The sequence below is a fragment of the Schistocerca cancellata genome, chromosome 9 (assembly GCF_023864275.1).
Source record: "Schistocerca cancellata isolate TAMUIC-IGC-003103 chromosome 9, iqSchCanc2.1, whole genome shotgun sequence".
NCBI lineage: Eukaryota > Metazoa > Arthropoda > Insecta > Orthoptera > Acrididae > Schistocerca > Schistocerca cancellata.
In genome coordinates, this window is record NC_064634.1 from 516,055,904 (window position 1) to 516,078,471 (window position 22,568).

Below are 22,568 nucleotides of genomic sequence, written 5' to 3' on the forward strand. Positions count from 1 at the left end.
ATTGACCCGAAATTGAGATGATTCTTGTTGGTGTGGAACCAAAAGCCTCCCATTTTCCACATATAAAGGTATGAATCTCAGTTTGTGGTACAGGCTTTAAAGGATGTCACCGTTGTGAGTCTTCACAGGTCTTGGAAGCTATGATAGACGTGTGACACTCAGTGACTAAAATGCAATTTGGCTTGTGAGTACTCTAATGTCTCTGTAGCTCGTAAGACGACCTGACATTATGCATCCAAGATCCAGCAGACATGAGATTGTTCTGAGGTTTGTTGGATTTGAGTAACTTTCATAGCTTGAGCTCTTTCAGAACTATGCGCAAAATCAGATTTACTGTTGCGAGGCTTATAGCGTAGTTTTAAATTCTCGGGCTTACCGTCTGATTTTATTGTTGTACTTTCACCAAAATGCTCACAGCAATGTTGGATTTGCAGTGTCATGGAATAATCTGTAGACATTAAGAGTAGCCAACCATCGTGCCAGTGTCATTTGCATGCCACTCACAAATACCATATTAAAAGATGTTCACAATACTGAGAGAGAGAAAACTTTCTGCAGTACTCTATGGTCTACCTCAATGGTCAAGCTATCTCCATACCAGAGAGATAAAACTCTCTCTCTCTCTCTCTCTCTCTCTCTCTCTCTCTCTCTCTCTCTCTTTGCTCCATACCAGATACTATCAGAATAATTCAGCAGGAGTGCCGTAAAAACATAATATAAAGAGTTACAGGTAGTATGGAAATATGGATCAAACACATAGAGGATTGTATAAACATAGCATTCATTTTGTTGAATCATATTGCAGTATGTAGAACATGTCAAACAATAGAAGCATTTTACAAATATCTTAAGAGTTCAAGAATCGGAGTGTAAAAGACTTTTTCAAACAGTAATTATTGTTCCAAATTTCATGTTATAGTCTTCAAACCAATAAATATGTTGTACTACACTGTTTCTAAAGGAGCCTATGTTCTTCCTTGGTGTTCAAGCTATCTCCATAACAAATTTCATCAAACTGGCTCAGTGGTTTAGTCGTGTAAGTGTAACAGACAGTTACTTTTGCATTTATAATATTAGTATGGATTTTCTTTCCACAGAATTGTTGTAACATGTTAACATATGGGGGAGGGGGGTGTTATATGAACTTTTGGCACAAAATATTTATGTTTGTAAAAGGAACAATTATTCTCAAATATTTTACACTAATTTGCATACAGTACAGAGTTGAGACGTGTCACTGACTTGAGGCATTCTGTATTGTTCATTTACAGTGGGTCTAAACGTTTTAAGTTTATAGCAAATTTTGGGAATAAATTTGATATATACAGTTGTTTGTTTATGTCACATGATGCTATTGGTTGTTTATGATGGTAGCTTTTAATCTACCTCAGAAGCCACAGCCTGTCACCTGTAAACAACAAAATATTTATTATTCTTCTGTTTATTGTTCATTTTCAACAGAGAATCACTGTATGTGTGTTATTTGCAGTTTTTAGTATAGTGGTGTTTTCTGCCCTGTTTGTGTGTAGAGGTAATGTGCATATTTCTTTCACTGATATCGTTACGCGTGCATTTTTTAAAATTTGTTTTTGCCAAGCAATAACATCACAGAATTAACAAGTGATCCAACAAACCGATACCAAAGAAACTTACAAAAAACTCTGGCAACCATAGAAACAATTTTCATACACACACATATGAAAATAATGATGCACGAAAAGTCCCCAGACCCTCTCTAAAATTGTTACCTAAAATTCACAATCCAAATATCCTAATATGACCACTGATAAACTTTAACGATGCACCAGCACACTATTAAACGACACACACACACACACACACACACTCACACACACACACACACACACACACACACACGCGCGCTGTGTTCTGCCTTACGTCAGGTCTTGTCATGGGGGAAGCCTCATCAGAGAGGTCCACCGCATGAGCGTCTTGGGAAGTGATTCCAGTGGTGATTTCCTGTTGCCTTCCACTGATGATGATGATGAAATGATAATGAGGACAACACAACACCCAGTCCCTGAACGGAGAAAATCTCCGACCCAGCCGGGAATCAAACCCGGGCCCCGGTGTGACAATTCGCTGCGCTGACGACTCAGCTGTCAAGACGGACACAGACAAATACAAGCACACTGAAAACAGAGGTGTAAAGGACTCGAGTGGCTTAATAGAAGTAATGAAAACATTCCAAACACAGTGACATTAATTTCATTTGTCACACTGCCCATGCACACTCACATTTCAACAGAAGAAACCACCAACATCATAGAAAGAAACTTGCAGTTACAAGGAAACATACGCGCAAAAAAATAGAACAAATATCAACCATACTCATGCTCATTACAGAACAAAACTACTTCATATTCAGCGACAAGTTTTACCTGCAGCGAGAACGACTATCTGTGGGATCTGCAATCTGTGGCCTCCCAGCTGAAATTTTCATCAGTCACACAGAAAATCCTTTGACAAAATAGTTAAACCAATGCTGTACAAAACAAAATATTGCTGCAGATATATGGGAATTATAATGTGTAGATAGATGAATCACTGTCTCATATAAAAGAAGCCCACAAAGACATAAACACTATCTAATCACAAATAAAGTTCACCATTGAACACAGAAAACTAAATTTCTTAGACCTCACCATTAACAAGAGAAACAACAAACATGAGTTCACAATTTATAGGAAATGTACAATCATCAGCACCCACATTCATAACCAGTCCAGTCACCACATAACCCATAAACAATCCAGTTTCCAGATATTTGCCACACACACTGAACAAAACATCCATGAACAAACATGGCCGCACTGAAGAACTGAACACAATATAACACACAGCTCAGGAAGATGGGTATGACCCAAAGACACTAGATGAAATAAACTAAAAATACAGAAACAGGCAACACATAATCAGGAAACATAACATACACGAATATGACACATCTCACAACAAATCAGTGGACAGAAAGCAACAAATGGCACGTAATCACCTATAACAAGAAAGTTACACACAGGGTAGGCAATACACTGAAGAGACAAGGACTCAACATAGCATACTGAACCCATAACACAATGCAGTACAGACTGGGAAAATGTACCACCAATACTGTCAAATACAGCCACTCAGTATGTTTTCCCAGTCTGTCATTTTGTGTATGTGCGTCAAAAATGCAGGAATATTAGAACCAGGTATACAGAACATCTCAGAGCATTGAAAATTAATAGCTCTTACTCAGCATTTGCTTATCACCTACTAGCACAGAATCTCCATCCAGTGAACACAGAAAATTATTAAAGTTAGTAGTGACCTACACCAAAAACTAACAATAGAAGAAAATTATTACATACAAAAATCAGTAGCCCAAGGAAGGAATTTAATAAACAAATACACATTACTGTGCAATAAAACACCCCCAAAACTTCATATTGTCACCCTCAGTAATTAAATTCTCCCCCTGTGCTCCACACCTCCACACCATTCACTCTACTCCCCCCCCCCCCCCCACCCTCTCTCTCTCTCTCTCTCTCTCTCTCTCTCTCTCTCTCTCTCTCTCTCTCTCTCTCTCTCTAAGTATTTGACAATAACCGCGACAAATGTTTAACATGTAACAACAATTTTGCAAAAAGAAAATAAACAAATAAACCTACTGGGGATTGACAAAAAGTGCCAAAACATGTCTGGGTGGAAACAAATGTACAGAACTCTGTCTTGCCTAAGGCAGAAATCCTCTCCAATTTTTGGATACTTGATACACACGAAAAACAACAACAACAACAACAATAATAATAATAATAATAATAATAATAACAGATAAATTATAACAGATAAAACAACACCACATGACAAACCTGACATCATACTCACCAGTAAAAAGAAGAAAGCAACACAACTAATCGAAATATCCATACCCAATACAACAAATATACAAAAGAAAACAGGAGAAAAAATTGAAAAATACATCCAGCTGGCTGAGGAAGTCAAGGACATGTGGCATCAGGATAAAGTTGACATTATACCAATTATACTATCAACTACAGGAGTCATACCACACAATATCCACCAGTACATCAATGCAATACAGCTACATCCAAACTTATATATACAATTACAGAAATCCGTAATTATTGATACATGGTCAATTACCCGAAAGTTCCTAAATGCACCGAGCGGGGTGGCGCAGTGGTTAGACACTGGACTCGCATTCGGGAGGACGACGGTTCAATCCCGCGTCCGGCCTTCCTGATTTAGGTTTTCTGTGATTTCCCTAAATCACTCCAGGCAAATGCTGGGATGGTTCCTCTGAAAGGGCACAGCCGACTTCCTTCCCAATCCTTCCCTAATCCGATGAGACCGATGACCACGCTGTCTGGTCTCCTTCCTCAAACCAACCAATCCTAAATGCAATATAACATATACCGTACAGTTAAAAGGAAGTGACGCTTGATCAAGGTCTGCGTCACTTTCCATTTTTAACCAGACTTAACGTCTGAGAAAGTAAAGAAATAATAATAATAATAATAATAATAATAATAATAATAATAATAAACCCCGTGGAGGCCCGGGAAAAGAATAGGCCTCCGGTATGTGCTGCCAGTCGTAAAAGGCAACGAAAAGAACAAACCTCTAATAGGGCTAACCCCCCTTTTAGTGTGATTACTTGGTTCAGGACAGAACTAAAGAAGCCTCGGACAAGCGCCGTCATGGTCGGGACGACGCTTGAACCCTATGCCCGCCCACAATGGTAACGACACTGCTAGCCAACTGGAAAATGATTTAAATCCAAATAGAGGTGTTTTGCAGGATATGCTTCCTGCAACCACCCTAGAAGGAAAACAAAGACAGAGGATGAGATGGTCAGATCAAGTTAATCGACACCTCATGTTCTGTTATTGCCAAGCAACAAATCTAGGAACCAACACAACTGGATACAGATCACAAGTATACACTACATTTATTACCAGATACCCAGAATTAAAATTTTTAACAGAACAACAACTAGCTGATCAGATCTGTGTAATAATCAAAAATAACAGGATACCCCAGTCAGAATTAGAAAACATCAAACAACAAGTACAACAAATACTGGAACAAAATAATGTGCAATCAGAAGAAGAAGAAAATACAGTAATGGACTCAAACATCCCAGAGCAAACAAACAAAGAACAACACACATCAATTAAACAATCAGAGGAAAACGAAATCTTAAGACAGCCACCAGAACAAACACAAATAGAACACGAAGTGACACACATGTTAGATATAGAAGAGAAAGTTCAGCTGACATATATAGAATACAAAGACACAAATACAGACATTAGACCATTCTTGCATAGACCGCCAAATAACCCACAAGTCAAAACAACAATAAAAACTATCAACACAATCATACACAACAAAATAAATGAAAACACAACTATGGAAGAGTTACAACTACTGGTTTATATAGGAGCACTCACTACACTAAATATACATATTAGGCAGAGATCAGAATCAACCAACACACAGAAGAAACCCACAAAACCAGCATGGCAACACAGGCTACAGATCAGAATAGAAAAACTGAGAAAATACATCGGACAGCTAACACAGTATATAAGAAATGAAATGTCAGAAAAAAAAAAACGAAAAAGGTTAGATAAAATCTCACTACAAGAAGTGATAGAGCAATTAAATGAAAAGAAGCAGAAATTACAAGCGTTGGCCAAACGACTTAGAAGATACAAAAAAAGTGAAAATAGAAGGAAACAAAACCAAACATTCAACACAAACCAAAAGAAATTTTACCAGACAATAGATAACACACACATTAAAGTAGACAATCCACCAAGCATAACAGACATGGAACACTTCTGGAGCAACATATGGTCAAACCCGTTACAACATAACAGACATGCACGATGGATACAAGCAGAAACAGACTCATACAAGATGATACTGCGGATGCCTGAAGTGATAATTTTGCAACATGAAGTCAACCAAGCAATTAATTCTATTCACAATTGGAAAGCCCCTGGAAAAGTTAAAATAGCAAATTTGTGGCTAAAGAAGTTCACCTCAACACATTCACATCTAACTAAATTATTTAACAATTACATTGCAGACCCATACACATTCCCTGATACACTTACACAAGGAATAACTTATCTGAAACCTAAAGATCAAGCAGAGTCAGCAAACCCAGCTAAATATTGCCCCATGACATGCCTACCAACAATATACAAAATATTAACTTCAGTCATTACACAGAAATTAATAACACATACAACACAGAACAAAATTATAAATGAAGAACAAAAAGGCTGTTTCAAAGGAGCACGAGGATGTAAAGAGCAACTGATAATAGATACAGAGGTGACATATCAAGCTAAAACTAAACAAAGGTCACTCACTACGCATACATTGATTACCAAAAAGCTTTTGATAGTGTACCCCACTCATGATTACTACAAATATTGGAAATATACAAAGTATATCCTAAATTGATACAGTTCCTAAACATAGTAATGAAAAATTGGAAAACCACACTTAATATCCTAACAAATTCAAATAATATCACATCACAGCCAATACAGATTAAGCGTGGAATATACCAAGGAGACTCATTAAGTCCTCTCTGGTCCTGCCTTGCTCTGAACCCACTATCCACATGCTAAATAGTACAAATTATGGATATAATATTACTGGAACATACCAACACAAAATCACACATTTGCAATACATGGATGATCTAAAACTACTGGCAGCAACAAATCAACAACTCAACCAATTACTAAAGATAACAGAAGTATTCAGCAATGATATAAATATGGCTTTTGGAACAGACAAATGTAAGAAAAATACCATAGTCAAGGGAAAACATACTAAACAAGAAGATTACATATTGGATAACCACAGTGACTGCATAGAAGCGATGGAAAAAACAGATGCCTATAAATATTTATTTATTTATTCATGTATTTATTTTACCTGGTAAGATTAGGGCCTTCAGGCCCTCTCTTACACCTAACCAGGCATACTCAGATTCAACAAATTTCAGTTTCTACAGAACATTAAGGACATATAACATGTTACACAGTATTAATGTTAAAGAAAAAAAAATAGATTATAAAAGTAGTACAATGATACTTATAACAATCAAATAATAATTATAAGAATCAAGAATAATAATAATAATGACTATGTATATGAAAGTAAACATATTTTTCTTTTATGATTGTCAGTCCTATTGCTAGTTGGGAATTTTCTCGTTATATTCTTGCAGCTTGTGAGTTATTCTCATCAAGCAGAGACATAAGACGATAGAATGGGGTGAAAGAGATATAGAAGAGGTAGATAGGTTAGAGGAAGAGAAATAGAATGGTAAAATTCGAAGCTATGATGGAGAGGAGAAAGAAAAAGATGAGAGGGGCACAACAATGGTGGCTATACCGTCCCTAATATGTAAGTCTTGAGTTCCCTCTTGAATGTTGAGTGGTTCTGGATAAGACGCAGATCACAGGGGAGCGCGTTCAATAGTCATATGGCTGAGATGGAGAATGACACGGAGAAAGATTTTGTGTTATGTAAAGGTACAGCCAAGATGCTAGACGTATCCGATCTGGTATTACGGTTGTGGAATGATGATAGGTGTTTAATGTGAGAAGATAAGTATTGGGGGCACCAGTGGCTAAGAAATCGATGAAGTAAGCACATCGCGTGGAGATCGCGTGCCTTATGTGGGCGTATCCAACCTAGCTGGGAGTATGAAGGACTGATATGATCATACGACCGTATATTGCATACGTATTTAACGCAAGCATTCATCACTAGCTCGAGGCATCTCGAATTTTCACTATTTGTGCCGTGTTGAACTACATCACAGTAGTAAAGATTAGGCAAGACTAGTGTTTGGACTAATTTTTTTTTAACATGGGGTGGAAATATTTTTCTAAATTTTTGAATTGCATGTAGGGAGGAGAGCGATTTCCGGCAAGCTGTGTCTGTTTGTTCTTCCCAGTTTAGGTGTTCATCCAAGATTATTCCAAGATCTTTTACTGTTTTTTGGTATGGTATTTGGGTACCATTTAGGAGTATTTGAAGGACTGTTTCGCGAAAGTACCGACTGATTAACTTTGTATGAGATATAAGTATGACCTGGGATTTCTTGGGGTTTAGTTTCATACCTAGGTTCTGTGCCCATCGAGAAACAGAGCAAAGATCTGCGTTCATACTCGCTACTGCGTCAGCAATGTTCTTGGGGCTTGCACTTATGTACAGTTGGATGTCGTCGGCATATAGATGGTAGTTGCAGGAGTGAATCACTGAAGAAATATCATTAATGTACTGTGAGAAGAGTAATGGACCAAGGATGGAGCCTTGGGGAACTCCAGGGCGCACGTTTTTCCATGATGACTTTTCCGACCCACAAATGACTTGTTGACATCTGTTTTTGAGGTAGCTGTCGAACCAGTGTATTGCGCTGTTTGAGAAATTCAGCTGCTTCATTTTAATTAGTAATATATCAAAGTCAACTGAATAAAAAGCCTTGCTAAAGCAAGCAGTGTTAGGATGGTAGCTTCACGTCTGTCCATAGCATGTTTAATGTCATCAGTTACTTTGATTAATGCAGTTGCTGTACTATGGTGCTTTCGAAAGCCTGACTGATATTTGTCGTGGATGTTATGAGTTTTGAGGTAATCCGTCAGCTGTTCATGGACGATGTATTCTAGGGCTTTAGATATTGCAGGAAGTATGCTGATTGGCCTGTAGTCACCTGGCGACTTAGGGTTGTCAGTCTTGGGTATAGGTTGAATTAAACTTTGCTTCCACTCAGTAGGATATGTACTGCTGACAAGAGACAGGCTGAAGATGTCTGTGATAACTGGAATAATAGTGTCTACGACGTTCTTAATCATGCCAATGCTCACTCCATCATTTCCTACTGCCTCGGAAGAGATTCTCATAATTGCCTTGTGTACTGTGCCGGTAGTGACATGTTTTAGGAAAAACTTGTCTCTCGAGAGATTGATATCTTGGGGCTGGTAATTTGTCGCTGCGTGGCAGTTTACAGCTGTTGAGAAGAAATCGTTTAATTCTTCTGCAGACGCTTGATAAACAGCGTCAGCTCTTCACTTCCCTATACCGAAACTGTGCAGCTTTTTCCACAGTGTAGCAGGTTTTGATATGCCGCATACGACAGAGCGGGCATGTCTGATTTTGGCATTCCTCATGCTTTGCTTGGTTCTATTTCGGAGTTTCCTATAAGCTTCGTACGCCTCGGGAGTTGGGTTACGCTTGAAGGCCCTATGTGCAGCATCGCGTTTATTCATTAACTGGCGTAATGCAGTGGTGAGCCACGGAGCGGGAGCTCTCTTTACCTTGACAGTGCGTTGAGGAGCATGTTTATCATACAGTGCAATAATTTTGCGACATAATTCCCGAATTTTTCCATCTAAATTCGGTTCATTACTTATATCATGCCAAGGGATGTCTGAGCAATCCTTTTGAAGAGCGTCATGGTTAACATTTTTTAGGTTTCTGTAGGTTACCAGGTGAGATTTTTCTTTGGTAGTATGTACTGAGTAATTTAAGAATATCTCGTCATGAGCAGAGAGTCCTGGAGCGGATGTCTGATTGGTGTGAATTATTTTATCTAGGATACAGACAAAAATTAGTAATAGATAATACAAATGTTAAAGAGGAACTAAAAGAAAAATATAGACAAAGACTAACAAAAATACTGAAAAAAGAATTGACTGCAAGAAACAAGACAAAAGCTATAAATACTTATGCTATACCAATATTGACCTACTCATTTGGAGTAGTGAAATGGAGTAACACAGACCTAGAAGCACTCAATACACTTACACGATCACAATGCCACAAATATAGAATACATCACATACATTCAGCAACTGAAAGATTCACATTAAGCAGAAAGGAAGGAGGAAGGGGATTTATCGACATAAAAAACCTACATTATGGACAGGTAGACAATTTAAGAAAATTCTTTCTAGAATGAGCAGAAACTAGCAAAATACACAAAGCAATCACTCATATAAATACATCGGCTACACCACTGCAATTTCATAACCACTTCTACAACCCTCTAGATCACATAACATCAACAGATACGAAGAAAGTAAATTGGAAAAAGAAAATACTACATGGCAAGCATCCGTATCATCTAACACAGCCACACATCGATCAAGACGCATCCAGCACATGGCTAAGAAAAGGCAATATATACAGTGAGACGGAAGGATTCATGATTGCAATACAGGATCAAACAATAAACACCAGATATTACAGCAAGCATATTATTAAAGATCCCAATACCACAACAGATAAATGCAGACTTTGCAAACAACAAATAGAAACAGTAGATCACATCACAAGCGGATGTACAATACTAGCAAATACAGAATACCCCAGAAAACATGACAATGTAGCAAAAATAATACATCAACAGCTTGCCTTACAACATAAACTTATGAAACAACACATTCCCACATACAAGTATGCACCACAAAATGTACTGGAGAATGATGAATACAAATTATACTGGAACAGAACCATTATAACAGATAAAACAACACCACATAACAAACCTGACATCATACTCACCAATAAAAAGAAGAAATTAACACAACTAATCGAAATAACCATACCCTATACACCAAATATACAAAAGAAAACAGGAGAAAAAATTGAAAAATACATCCAACTGGCTGAGGAAGTCAAGGACATGTGGCATCAGGGTAAAGTTGACATTATACCAATTATACTATCAACTACAGGAGTCATACCACACAATATCCACCAGTACATCAATGCAATACAGCTACATCCAAACTTATATGTACAACTACAGAAATCCGTAATTATTGATACATGTTCAATCACCCGAAAGTTCCTAAATGCAATATAACATATACCGTACAGTTAAAAGGAAGTGACGCTTGATCAAGGTGCGCGTCACTTTCCATTTTTGACCAGACATAACATCTGAGAAAAGAAAGAAATAATAATATTAATAATAATAATAATAATAATAATAATGTGCAATCAGAAGAAAATACAGTAATGGACTCAAACATTCCAGAGCAAACAAACAAAGAACAACACACATCAATTAAACAATCAGAGGAAAACGAAATCTTAAGACAGCCACCAGAACAAGCACAAATAGAACACAAAGTGACACACATGTTAGATATAGAAGAGAAATTTCAGCTGACATATATAGAATACAAAGACACAAATACAGACATTAGACCATTCTTACATAGACCGCCAAATAACCCACAAGTCGAAACAACAATAACAACTATCAACACAATCATACACAACAAAATAAATGAAAATACAACTATGGAAGAGTTACAACTACTGGTTTACCGTATTTACTCGAATCTAAGCCGCACCTGAAAAAATGAGACTCGAAATCAAGGAAAAAAAAATTTCCCGAATCTAAGCCGCACCTGAAATATGAGACTCGAAATTCAAGGGGAGAGTAAAGTTTTAGGCCGCACCTCCAAATCGAAACAAAGTTGGTCCATTGTAATATGAGACACAATTTAGGTCGAATGAATGACGATACAGCTACAGTAGTTTGGTTCGCGTAGTAAGCTTAGCAGTTAGGCTTTACCACGTAGCCATAGCTATGCGTCAGGTGCTCCGTCCATATTTATACGGGTACCCTTCCTTTTTCACGTGCTTCGTCTGGTTTGGATCGATTGCTTATTTTTCTTTGATCTGATAAGTGCCGTTCTCTTTGTTATAGGTGTTTACGCCACTCTAAGCTGAAAATGCATTACTGTACTGTGTCGTGCACTGTTTGTCGCATTCTGATAATCAGTGTTTACAGCCTGTCGCCGCTCGCGGCGTGGCTTGCTTTTGTGCGCACTACTGCCGCTTACAATTAAAAAAAGAAAAAGAGAGGAATCGTCTCATTAGCGAAACAATTGCAAGAGACTGCTATTTGTTGTTACTAACACTGCTGCTTTCTTTGACGATCAACAAGAACCAAATAATAGACTGCGTATGATAGAAGATGTTCTGAACGAGAGTTTAGCGAAAATTTTTCTCTGTTTGAAAATCTTTGCAGACGTCTCTTTAGTACATAACATTCTGCACAGAAATTAGTCATCTTAGATTTAAAAATCTAGTCAATTGACGTGCTTCATTTCTGACTATCACTATTAGGCATAAGAATAATACGAATATAAACATGAAATGATATGTATATTCTTCGGCGTTTGCTGTTGTCTCACTCTAGTTTCGTAGTTTAGTAAGTAGACAGGATTTAAATGAGATAGCAGCAAACACGAAAGAATACGTGGCAAAATGTTTATATACGTGTTATTCTTATGGTGAAGAGAATACTGCATGTGATTTGCAATTCATAAAAGTTCCTATTAGCAACCATCTCTTCTCATAGGTAGAAAAAATTCAGAACGTAGAGTTGGCCATATTGACAAACATCCCAAACAGTCTTGCCAGTCGGATTTTCGTAGTACAGTACATTGAAATGTTGCTACATTCGAAGACGAACAATACGGAATTTGTATTTACTTCGTTGGATAATGTATGAAAATGCAGTGGTCGAAACTCGGGGCGGAGAAAAAATTTCGTCTTCCACAGTTTTTTTTTTTTTTTTTTTTTTTTATTTATTTATTTATTTATTTATTTATTTATTTATTTACTGATGCAGAGGTTTTGGCGCCAGTATTTATCTTTGTGCCTGAAAAGCATGCATGTGAATCGCTACATATATTCGACGGCACAAGTTAGTTGTGGCGGCACCTACCAACATTTTTCAGAACTTCCGCTTACCTTGCACTCGATTCTAAGCCGCAGGCGGTTTTTTGGATTTCAAAAACCGGAAAAAAAGTGCGGCTTAGATTCGAGTAAATACGGTATGTAGGAGCACTCACTACACTAAATACACACACTAGGCAGAGATCAGAACCAACCAACACACAGAAGAAACCCACAAAACCAGCATGGCAACACAGGCTACAGATCAGAATAGAAAAACTGAGAAAATACATCGGACAGCTAACACAATTTATAAGAAATGAAATATCAGACAAAAAACAAAAAAGATTAGGTGAAATCTCACAACAAGAAGCAATAGAGCAATTAGATGAAAAGAAGCAGAAATTACAACCATTTGCCAAACGACTTAGAAGATACAAAAAAAATGATAATAGAAGGAAACAAAACCAAACATTCAACACAAACCAAAAGAAATTTTACCAGACAATAGATAACACACACATTAAAATAGACAATCCACCAAACGTAACAGACATGGAACACTTCTGGAGCAACATATGGTCTAACCCGTTACAACATAACAGACATGCACGGTGGATACAAGCAGAAACAGACTCATACAAGATGATACCACAAATGCCTGAAGTGATAATTTTTCAACATGAAGTCACCCGAGCAATTAATTCTACGCATAATTGGAAAGCCCCTGGAAATGATAAAATAGCAAATTTTTGGCCAAAGAAGTTCACCTCAGCACATTCACATCTAACTAAATTATTTAACAATTACATTGCAGACCCATACACAGTCCCTGATACACTTACACAAGGAATAACTTATCTGAAACCTAAATATCAAGCAGACACAGCAAACCCAGGAAAATATCGCCCCATAACATGCCTACCAACAATCTACAAAATATTAACTTCAGTCATTACACAGAAATTAATGACACATACAACACAGAACAAAATTATAAATGAATAACAAAAAGGCTGCTGCAAAGGAGCATGAGAATGTAAAGAGCAACTGATAATAGATACAGAGGTGACATACCAAGCTAAAACTAAACAAAGGTCGCTGCACTACGCATACATTGATTACCAAAAAGCTTTTGATAGTGTACCCCACTCATGGTTACTACAGATATTGGAAATATACAAAGTATATCCTAAATTAATACAGTTCCTAAACATAGTAATGAAAAATTGGAAAACCACACTTAATATCCAAACAAATTCAAATAATATCACATCACAGCCAATACAGATTAAGCGTGGAATATACTAAGGAGACTCATTAAGTCCTTTCTGGTTCTGCCTTGCTCTGAACCCACTATCCACATGCTAAATAATACAAATTATGGATATAATATTACTGGAACATACCAACACAAAATCACACATTTGCAATACATGGATGATCTAAAACTACTGGCAGCAACAAATCAACAACTCAACCAATTACTAAAGATAACAGAAGTATTCAGCAATGATATAAATATGGCTTTTGGAACAGACAAATGTAAGAAAAATAGCATAGTTAAGGGAAAACACACTAAACAAGAAGATTACATATTGGATAACCACAGCGACTGCATAGAAGCGATGGAAAAAACAGATGCCTATAAATATCTAGGATACATACAAAAAATAGGAATAGATAATACAAATATTAAAGAAGAACTAAAAGAAAAATATAGAAAAAGACTAACAAAAATACTGAAAACAGAATTGACTGCAAGAAACAAGACAAAAGCTATAAATACCTTTGCTATACCAATATTGACCTACTCATTTGGAGTAGTGAAATGGAGTAACACAGACCTAGAAGCACTCAAGACACTTACATGATCACAATGCCACAAATATAGAATAAATCACATACATTCAGCAACTGAAAGATTCACATTAAGCATAAAGGAAGGAGGAAGGGGATTTATCGACATAAAAAACCTACATTATGGACATATATCTAAAAATAAAGATGATATGAATATAATAGTGGGAAGCATTCCACGTGGGAAAAATATATCCAAAAACAATGATGATGAGACTTACCAAACAAAAGCGCTGGCAGGTCGATAGACACACAAACATACACACAAAATCCAAGCTTTCGCAACAAACAGTTGCTTCGTCAGGAAAGAGGGAAAGAGAGGGAAAGACGAAAGGATGTGGGTTTTAAGGGAGAGGGTAAAAATAAAGATGATGTTACTTACCAAACGAAAGTGCTGGCAGGTCGATAGACACACAAACATACACACAAAATTCAAGCTTTCGCAACAAACAGTTGCTTCATCAGGAAAGAGGGAAGGAGAGGGAAAGACGAAAGGATGTGGGTTTTAAGGGAGAGGGTAAGGAGTCATTCCAATCCTGGGAGCGGAAAGACTTACCTTAGGGGGAAAAAGGATAGGTATACACTCGCACGCGCGCGCACACACACACACACACACACACACACACACACACACACACACACACACACACACACATCCATGTGTGTGTACATACCGTACAGTTAAAAGGAAGTCACGCTTGGTCAAGGTCCGTGTCACTTTCCATTTTTGACCAGACATAACGTCTGATAAAAGAAAGAAATAACAACAATAATAATAAGAAGAAGAAGAATAATGTTTGTTAGCTACCTTCATACAGTACACAATTGCTATCCTTCAGCATTAATCAGTGTACCTGTGAAATTGATAAGTACTATATGTTGTTGCTAACGAAAAGCAGTTGAATCTAACAAGAAAAGCAGTAGGATTCTTAAAGTAGTGGTGTCTTGGCTAAATGTGTAAGGCACCGATTTGCAGCGTTCTTGGATGTTTTATTTATTTATTTAGCATCCAATAGATCGCACATGTGAGGTAGGATTTGTCATTTGATTACAAAAAAACACATAATACCACATACACATAATAAATGGACAAACATATACAAACAGCAAAACAAATTACACAGACGTAGTACATAAGTAGTGTACAAGAACTTATTACACAAAAACAGAAGTACGTGCTCATGATAAACAATTATAGATCAGGAACTACGCCGTATACACAAAACGTATTACGGATATTTAACAGATTTTTCATAAGTACCATAATTATGAAGTTAAAAACATAATTAAATTAGTTTGAATTTTTAAAAAATAAGTACAGGTTTCAATCCACAGTCTGAGACAGGTATTCATTTACACTGTAGTAGCATTTTTCCATCAAGTATTTTTTACCTCGCACTTGAAATTATTTTTGCCTTTCAATTCTTTAATTTTAGATGGAAGTGCACTTAAAAGCTTTATTCCTAAGTGGCTAACATGTTTCTGACTTCTAGTTTTTGCTACATAGGAAATGTGGAAGTCTTTACAATTCCTTGTATTTTGATCATGGTAGCTTGAGTTGGTTTGGAGATCGCAGTTATTTTTATTGATCATTTCCAGGCATTTAAAAATATATATCGATGGTATTGTCAGTATCTTTAGTTGTTTGAATAAGGGTCTACAGTGAGTTTGTGGTGGGCTGTGTGTCATGATATGAATAGCTCTTTGTTGCGTAATAAAAATGTCATTTAGTCTTGACCTGGTTTTTCCCCAAAAACTTATGCCATAGCTTGCAACTGATTGGAAGTAACTAAAGTACACTGCTCTAATACATTCTTTGCTACATACCTTGGATATTATTCTTAAGGCAAAACATGCTGAGCTAAGTTTCTGAGTAAGATATACACTGTGTTCATTCCAGTTTAAATCATGGTCAATTCGCATTCCCAGAAACTTTGTGGTGCACACTTTTTCTATTTGTTTGCTATCCAGCATAAGGCACATATTTTCCCCTTGACACTTGCTTCCATACTGTATAAAGTTTGTTTTCTTTGTATTTAATGTCAGCTTATTTGAATAAAACCATGACTGTATGTATGAGAGCATTTTTTCTGTTGTAGTACACAATGATTCTTTTATATCACTAATTATGATATTCGTGTCATCTGCAAATAGTAGAATTTTGGCTGAGCTGTCTGGAGCCTGTATGTCATTGATATAAATTAGAACTAACAATGGGCCCAGAATGCTGCCCTGTGGAACACCTATTTCAATTTGTTTTGGTTCAGATATGAGTTTATAATTGTGAAGATTGTTGGATGGTAAATTAAGTGTGACAACAATGTTCTAGGAATAATGTGAATTGACAGTGGGTGGTCTTAGTTATTAATAATTTCATTTACAGAAGTTGCATCTCTATAATGGTGTATATTTTGACTTGGTACACTGTGTAGAGGCTTTTATGTCATATAGGATATATGGAAGATGAATGAATGAAGTTGTGAGTTATAGTTTATAGTTTCAATGAGTAATGTTAAAAGATGTGTGTGAGCTGATAGTTTCTTTTGTCAAGCTCACCTACTACTTTTTATGGTACAACCATTACACTCTGAAAATTATTTATTGTGAAGTTAAGGACTTCCATATTTTGCAAGCATCAATTGGCACTAGTTGTAGATGGAATGTGGCTGTATCAAGTATTAGACCACATTAGTTCCTGCTACAAAGGGGTTGAGTTCATCTTTTCAGTAGTGCAGTTTTGGCAATGGTACCCACACCATCATTTAGATTTTTTATTGTCCATTGTCATTGCATTGATTTTTTTTTTTTAATATGTTATTTTGCTTCGACATGAATCGTCCTCAGATCTGATTCTATAAGTTACAAAAATAACCCGTTCATATCAGTGAAATTTAAATGCTGCATCCTATATAACCAGTACAGTCAGATCTGTTGATGTTTCATTTTGAACTGAAAGAGTTCATTTTAAAAAATTAGTGCAATCAAGACAGGCAATATAAATATGTTTCACAACTTGTGATTGCAGATTTTCTTCAAGACATTATGTCAATTTTTGCAACAGCATATTTTTTCAAAAGTTCTTGTCTTAGCTGTCTCCCCTTATATTTTGTGTGTCGTCATTGAGCAAAGACACATAGAATTTCAATGCTGCAAATTAGTTCCTAATGATTGTGATACAGCTTATTGTAAAATGATAGTGTGCTTTCATACTGTTTTTCTTAAACTCAGGTAAGGACTGTGCTCTAATCTCTCTAGTTGTACGATAACAAATACCTCTAATTGATTATTGTTTAAACAGTAGCTTCTCAATAGATTTACTCTGTTGTAAAATTTGATTTTAGCAACTGATCAGAATTGGAAAATGGTAAATGTCTTCATAAATTTTATACAGAGAAATAAAATCGTATGCACTACTCAAGACTTGCACTGACACAAAAATGAGCAATTTCCTGATGTGTATAAGTAACTTAACCTGTATGTGTGTTTGCTTAAGTTATCACATGTAGTGCATATTCTATTTTTATCTCATTAAGCAAAATATTCACTAGAGATAAACTGTCTCCTTTTACAGTCCACGTGTGTGACGCTCTTATTGACCGTAACGTTTGGGTGAGCCTACCAGCTCTCTCACGAAATCGTCCAGATGCCGCTTATGAAAACAGAACAGTCATCATGGTTTCAGCCCGAATGGATTCCACGTCTATGTTTGACCAGGTGGTGCCAGGTGCAACAAGCCCAGTCACTGGTATAGTGGCACTGCTGGCCACGGCGCACGCCCTTTCCCAGGTCTTCCCCCAGGATGACACACAACAATGTGAGTGGAACTGTTTGTAACGCAGGCTTCAGTATACCAGATTGCAGACATACTTTCATATTCTTTGATAAAATAAAAGCAAGCACATGTGGGCAAGTGCTATGTTCAGCACATTGGTGTAAAAATTCCAGAATAGTACTGGATATGAATAAGGAAACATATTTTCTTGGTCATTCTTGAGTGGAATGCTTTTTCTGGTACAGGTGCTTCAAGATTAAGAAAATATTTTATTCTGGTTATTTAACTATATTACAAAACTTTCTGGCAGAGTAAAACTTTGTGCCACACTGGGACTTGAACCTGGAACCTTTCCATTTCATGACCAAGTGCTCACCAATTGCACTGTCTGAGCATGACTTGTGACCCCCTCTCACAGCTTCCCTTCTCCCAAACATCACAGAAGCTCTTCTTCATATCTTCCATGACTGGAAGAAATGATATTGGGGAGAATTGGCTTAGCCACTGCCAGGGGAATGCTTCCAGAACGAATTTCCATTCTGTGGCGGACTGTGGTGTTTCTGAAACTTGAATGACCATTTAAAACTGTGTTTTGGACAGGGCCCCAAACCTGGGACCTTTCATTTTTCGTCGACAAGTGCTGTAACGGCTGAGTAGCTGTCTGTGAAAGGCAAAGTCCCAGGTTAGAGTTCCAGTGTGGCAAACAATTTTAATCTGCCAGGTAGCTTCAAACTGATGCATATGCCACTGCAGAGTGAAAATTCGGTCTAGATTCTTGTATTCTGTCTAAAGTGCCATGCTTTTTTTAAGGAGCCAATTGAGAACTGCCTTGCAACTTTACCAAAAATTGTAGCACTCTAACAATTAGGTTTAGTCATATCAAAAAGAAAATGTTCCTTAAAAAGCTATAAAATTGAGAGGCAGAATTGTTGGTGACTTCTTACCATATGGAGAACTGTCAGTACTGCTAATATACACAGTCTCCCCGATTTCCTCTTAGCATGTGGGTCTATTTAGTTACCGACAGCATTATGAATCTTGGCTCACATGGATGCTTTGTGATGACTGATGATGTTAGTACAAGAGCCCTTTAGTGCCACAGATGATGAACAGATCGGAAAAAAATATGAAATGATAAAAGAAATTACACAGTGCATCAAGGGGTAAGAATGTTTGTGATAGGTGATTGGAATTCAGTAGTAGGAAAACAAAGAGGAGGAAAAATATTAGGTGAACTTGAACTGCACATGAGAATGCTAAGGGCACAAAGCACAATTTAATCATTACCAGCTATAGGTTTGAGAACCGTGAAAGACAGTGCACGTAACAGCAGCACAGATAAACCAGATGACAAAATGTAAATCATTTCCAGAAGCATATATGAACTTGAACCATAATTTTAGTTGTGAAATGCAGATTAAAGGTGAATAAATTCCGTGAAGGTAAGATCTTGAGGAGATGGGAAACTAAATAAATTGGACAGTACCTGCATGTCTTTGGTAAATGCAAAGCCGTTGTTTCAAATGTGCATCATATCAGCATTGTGATGTTGGCTACTGTTACAACGAATCTGGAGAAGATAAGATTTCCTCTGAATTATTATTATCGTTGGGAGTATCAACAATGGCAATACTATTCCATATTGGTATGTGGAATAGCCGCCATGAACCATGGACCTTGCTGTTTTGTTGGGGAGGCTTGCATGCCTCAGCGATACAGGTAGCTGTACAAAAGAGCAAACACAACAGAGGGGTATCTGTTGAGAGGCCAGACAAACATGTGACTCCAGAAGAGGGGCAGCAGCCTTTTCAGTACTTTAGGGCCAGCAGTCTGGATCTGATGTTGTACCATCAACCAAATGGACCTGTTGTGCTGGTACTGCAAACAGCTGAAAGCAACGGGAAACTACAGCCGTAATTTTTCCCAAGGGCATGCAGCTCCACTGTATGGTTAAATGATGATGGCATCCTTTTTGGTAAAATATTCCGGGGGTAAAATGTCCCCCATTGGGATCTCTGGCCAGGGACTATTCAGGAGGATGTTATCAGGAGAAACAAAACTGACATTCTACAAATTAGTGTGTGGAATGTCAGATCCTTTAATTAGGCAGGTAGTTTAGGAAAATTTAAAAACAGAAATGGATATGAGAAAGTTACATATAGTGGGAGTTAGTGAAGTTTGGTGGCAGGAGTAACAGGACTTCTGGTCAGGTCAGTACAGGGTTATAAATACAAAATCAAATAGGGGTAATTCAGGAGTAGGTTTAATAATGAATAAAAAATAGGAACGCAGATATGCTAGTATTAACAGCATAGTGAATGCATTATTGTAACCAAAATAGTGTAGCGGCACTACTGTTCGGGATAGGAAAAGTCAGTTTTGTTGCAATATTTCTGTGCATGCAAGTTACAGCCAGGCACATTCCTGTTTACAGTAAGGTACGCTTACAAGCAGTTGCGAAGTAAGATAGAGGCCACACAGGTGTATAACTGCCAGAAAAAGTACACACAGCAGTTTGTATGGTGAAAGTCACAGGCAGAAGGGATGTAAGTTGCAGCAGTTACTCAGAGGTGAAGAGGCTTGCAGAGGATAGAGTAGCGTGGAGAGCTGCACCAAACCAGTCTTCCGACTGAAGAGCACAACAGCAATGTGGAATACATGAGATAAGCAAAATATCATCAAACCTCAGAAAAGAATGTAATATTCCTGCACACGTAAGGTAGGCACTGGCAAATCTGAATATTACTGAAACGTTAGTTAATAAGGCTTAGTTTCAAAACACTGACACAAAGTATATACTGAAAGATAGAATGACTAGTAGCAGCTAACTTTGTTGGGGATCATTAATTTTGGTTCCAGAGAAACATAGGAGCAGCAACACCATCTCTTTTTGACAATGTTGACTGGATTACGCTATTTGAAATTCTGAAGTTACCAGGGATAAAATACAGAGAGTGAAAGATTGCCTACAACTTTTACTGGAGCCAGTTTGCAGTTCTTCAAGTTGAAGGCCATGAAATAAAAACAGTAGTTGAAGTGGGTGGTGGTCTGTCTAAGAAGATCAGCCAAACAGAACAGATTGTGCCTTTCAATGAGGCTATAAAGTGAACACCAGCAAAAATAAAACCGAGTAATGATATGGAATGGATGTCCACCGACTTCAGGAGAATGCTGCTGCTGCTCCTCCTGCTGCTGAGTCCCATTGAAAACCAATCCCATTGTTGTCCTGTTGGCCTCCATACCGTACATGGTGCATGCACTGCCTGCCACAGTTGTTGCTCTTGATACTGGGCTTGTGGTCCCACCGCTAATAGAACTCTGACACTGACAATATATTGCACTCGAAGACACTCTTCGAAAGAGTATTGTGTTTTGACATGAAGTAGTACAGGGTTCCACATCGTGGTAATAGGGAAACCTTTTCTTTATGAATCAAATTACCTGCCAATCTAATTTCAGTTGCCTCTATATAAATGCTGGTCAAAAATCTAGAAGTACAGGCAACTATCAGAATCTTGTCAAATTTCATCACGTGCTCCTTGATGAAACAGTATTCTGTTATCTCCAATTTTTCACGCGCTCTGGTGGGGCCAGCCTGAGTATTCGAAGATAGTCTCTGAGTGTAATACATCACTGACTTCAGTGCCACTGGCCCAGTCTTGGGCACAGCAACTGTGGTGGGCAGTGCAAGCATTGTTTATGGTATGGAGGCCTATATAGGACAACTGTTTGCAGCCGTAGCATCAGTTTTCAGTGGAACTTGGCAGCAGCAACTGCTGTGTTCTCCCAAAGATCACAGAAATTGCTGAAATATCATGTCATGTTGATTTTAGAATCCAGCAACAAACTCAAGAATTATTACACTGAGAAAGCCCATGAAGGCACAAGAGACTATAAGGTTTTGAAATGTGGGGTTATAGAATTACATTGAAAGTTAGAGGGATAGAATAAGTAACTAACGAAGAAGCATTGCAACTGCTTGTGGATAAATGAGCTTTGTGAAACAACTTTACTAAAAGGAGGAGCCCGTTGACATGATATACCACAAGGCATCGAGGAGTCATCAGGTTTGTAATGTATGTTTCTTTTGTGCAGTGTGGATGGGGGGAGGGGAAGGGGTAAAATGGTAGACAATATGAGGATGTGACTATAGTAAACACGTGCAGGT

At 37.5% G+C, this 22,568-nt stretch overlaps 1 protein-coding gene across 3 annotated transcripts in view; it reads left to right on the forward strand.

Moving 5' to 3' along the window:
• LOC126100310 (nicastrin) overlaps positions 1-22,568 on the forward strand; it is a 142,979-nt gene that overhangs the window by 40,341 nt on the left and 80,070 nt on the right. For all 3 annotated transcript variants that reach the window (XM_049910919.1, XM_049910921.1, XM_049910920.1), the window contains exon 5: positions 18,200-18,442. In XM_049910919.1, the coding sequence (XP_049766876.1) occupies positions 18,200-18,442 (243 nt within the window). The remainder of the gene's footprint in view (positions 1-18,199; positions 18,443-22,568) is intronic.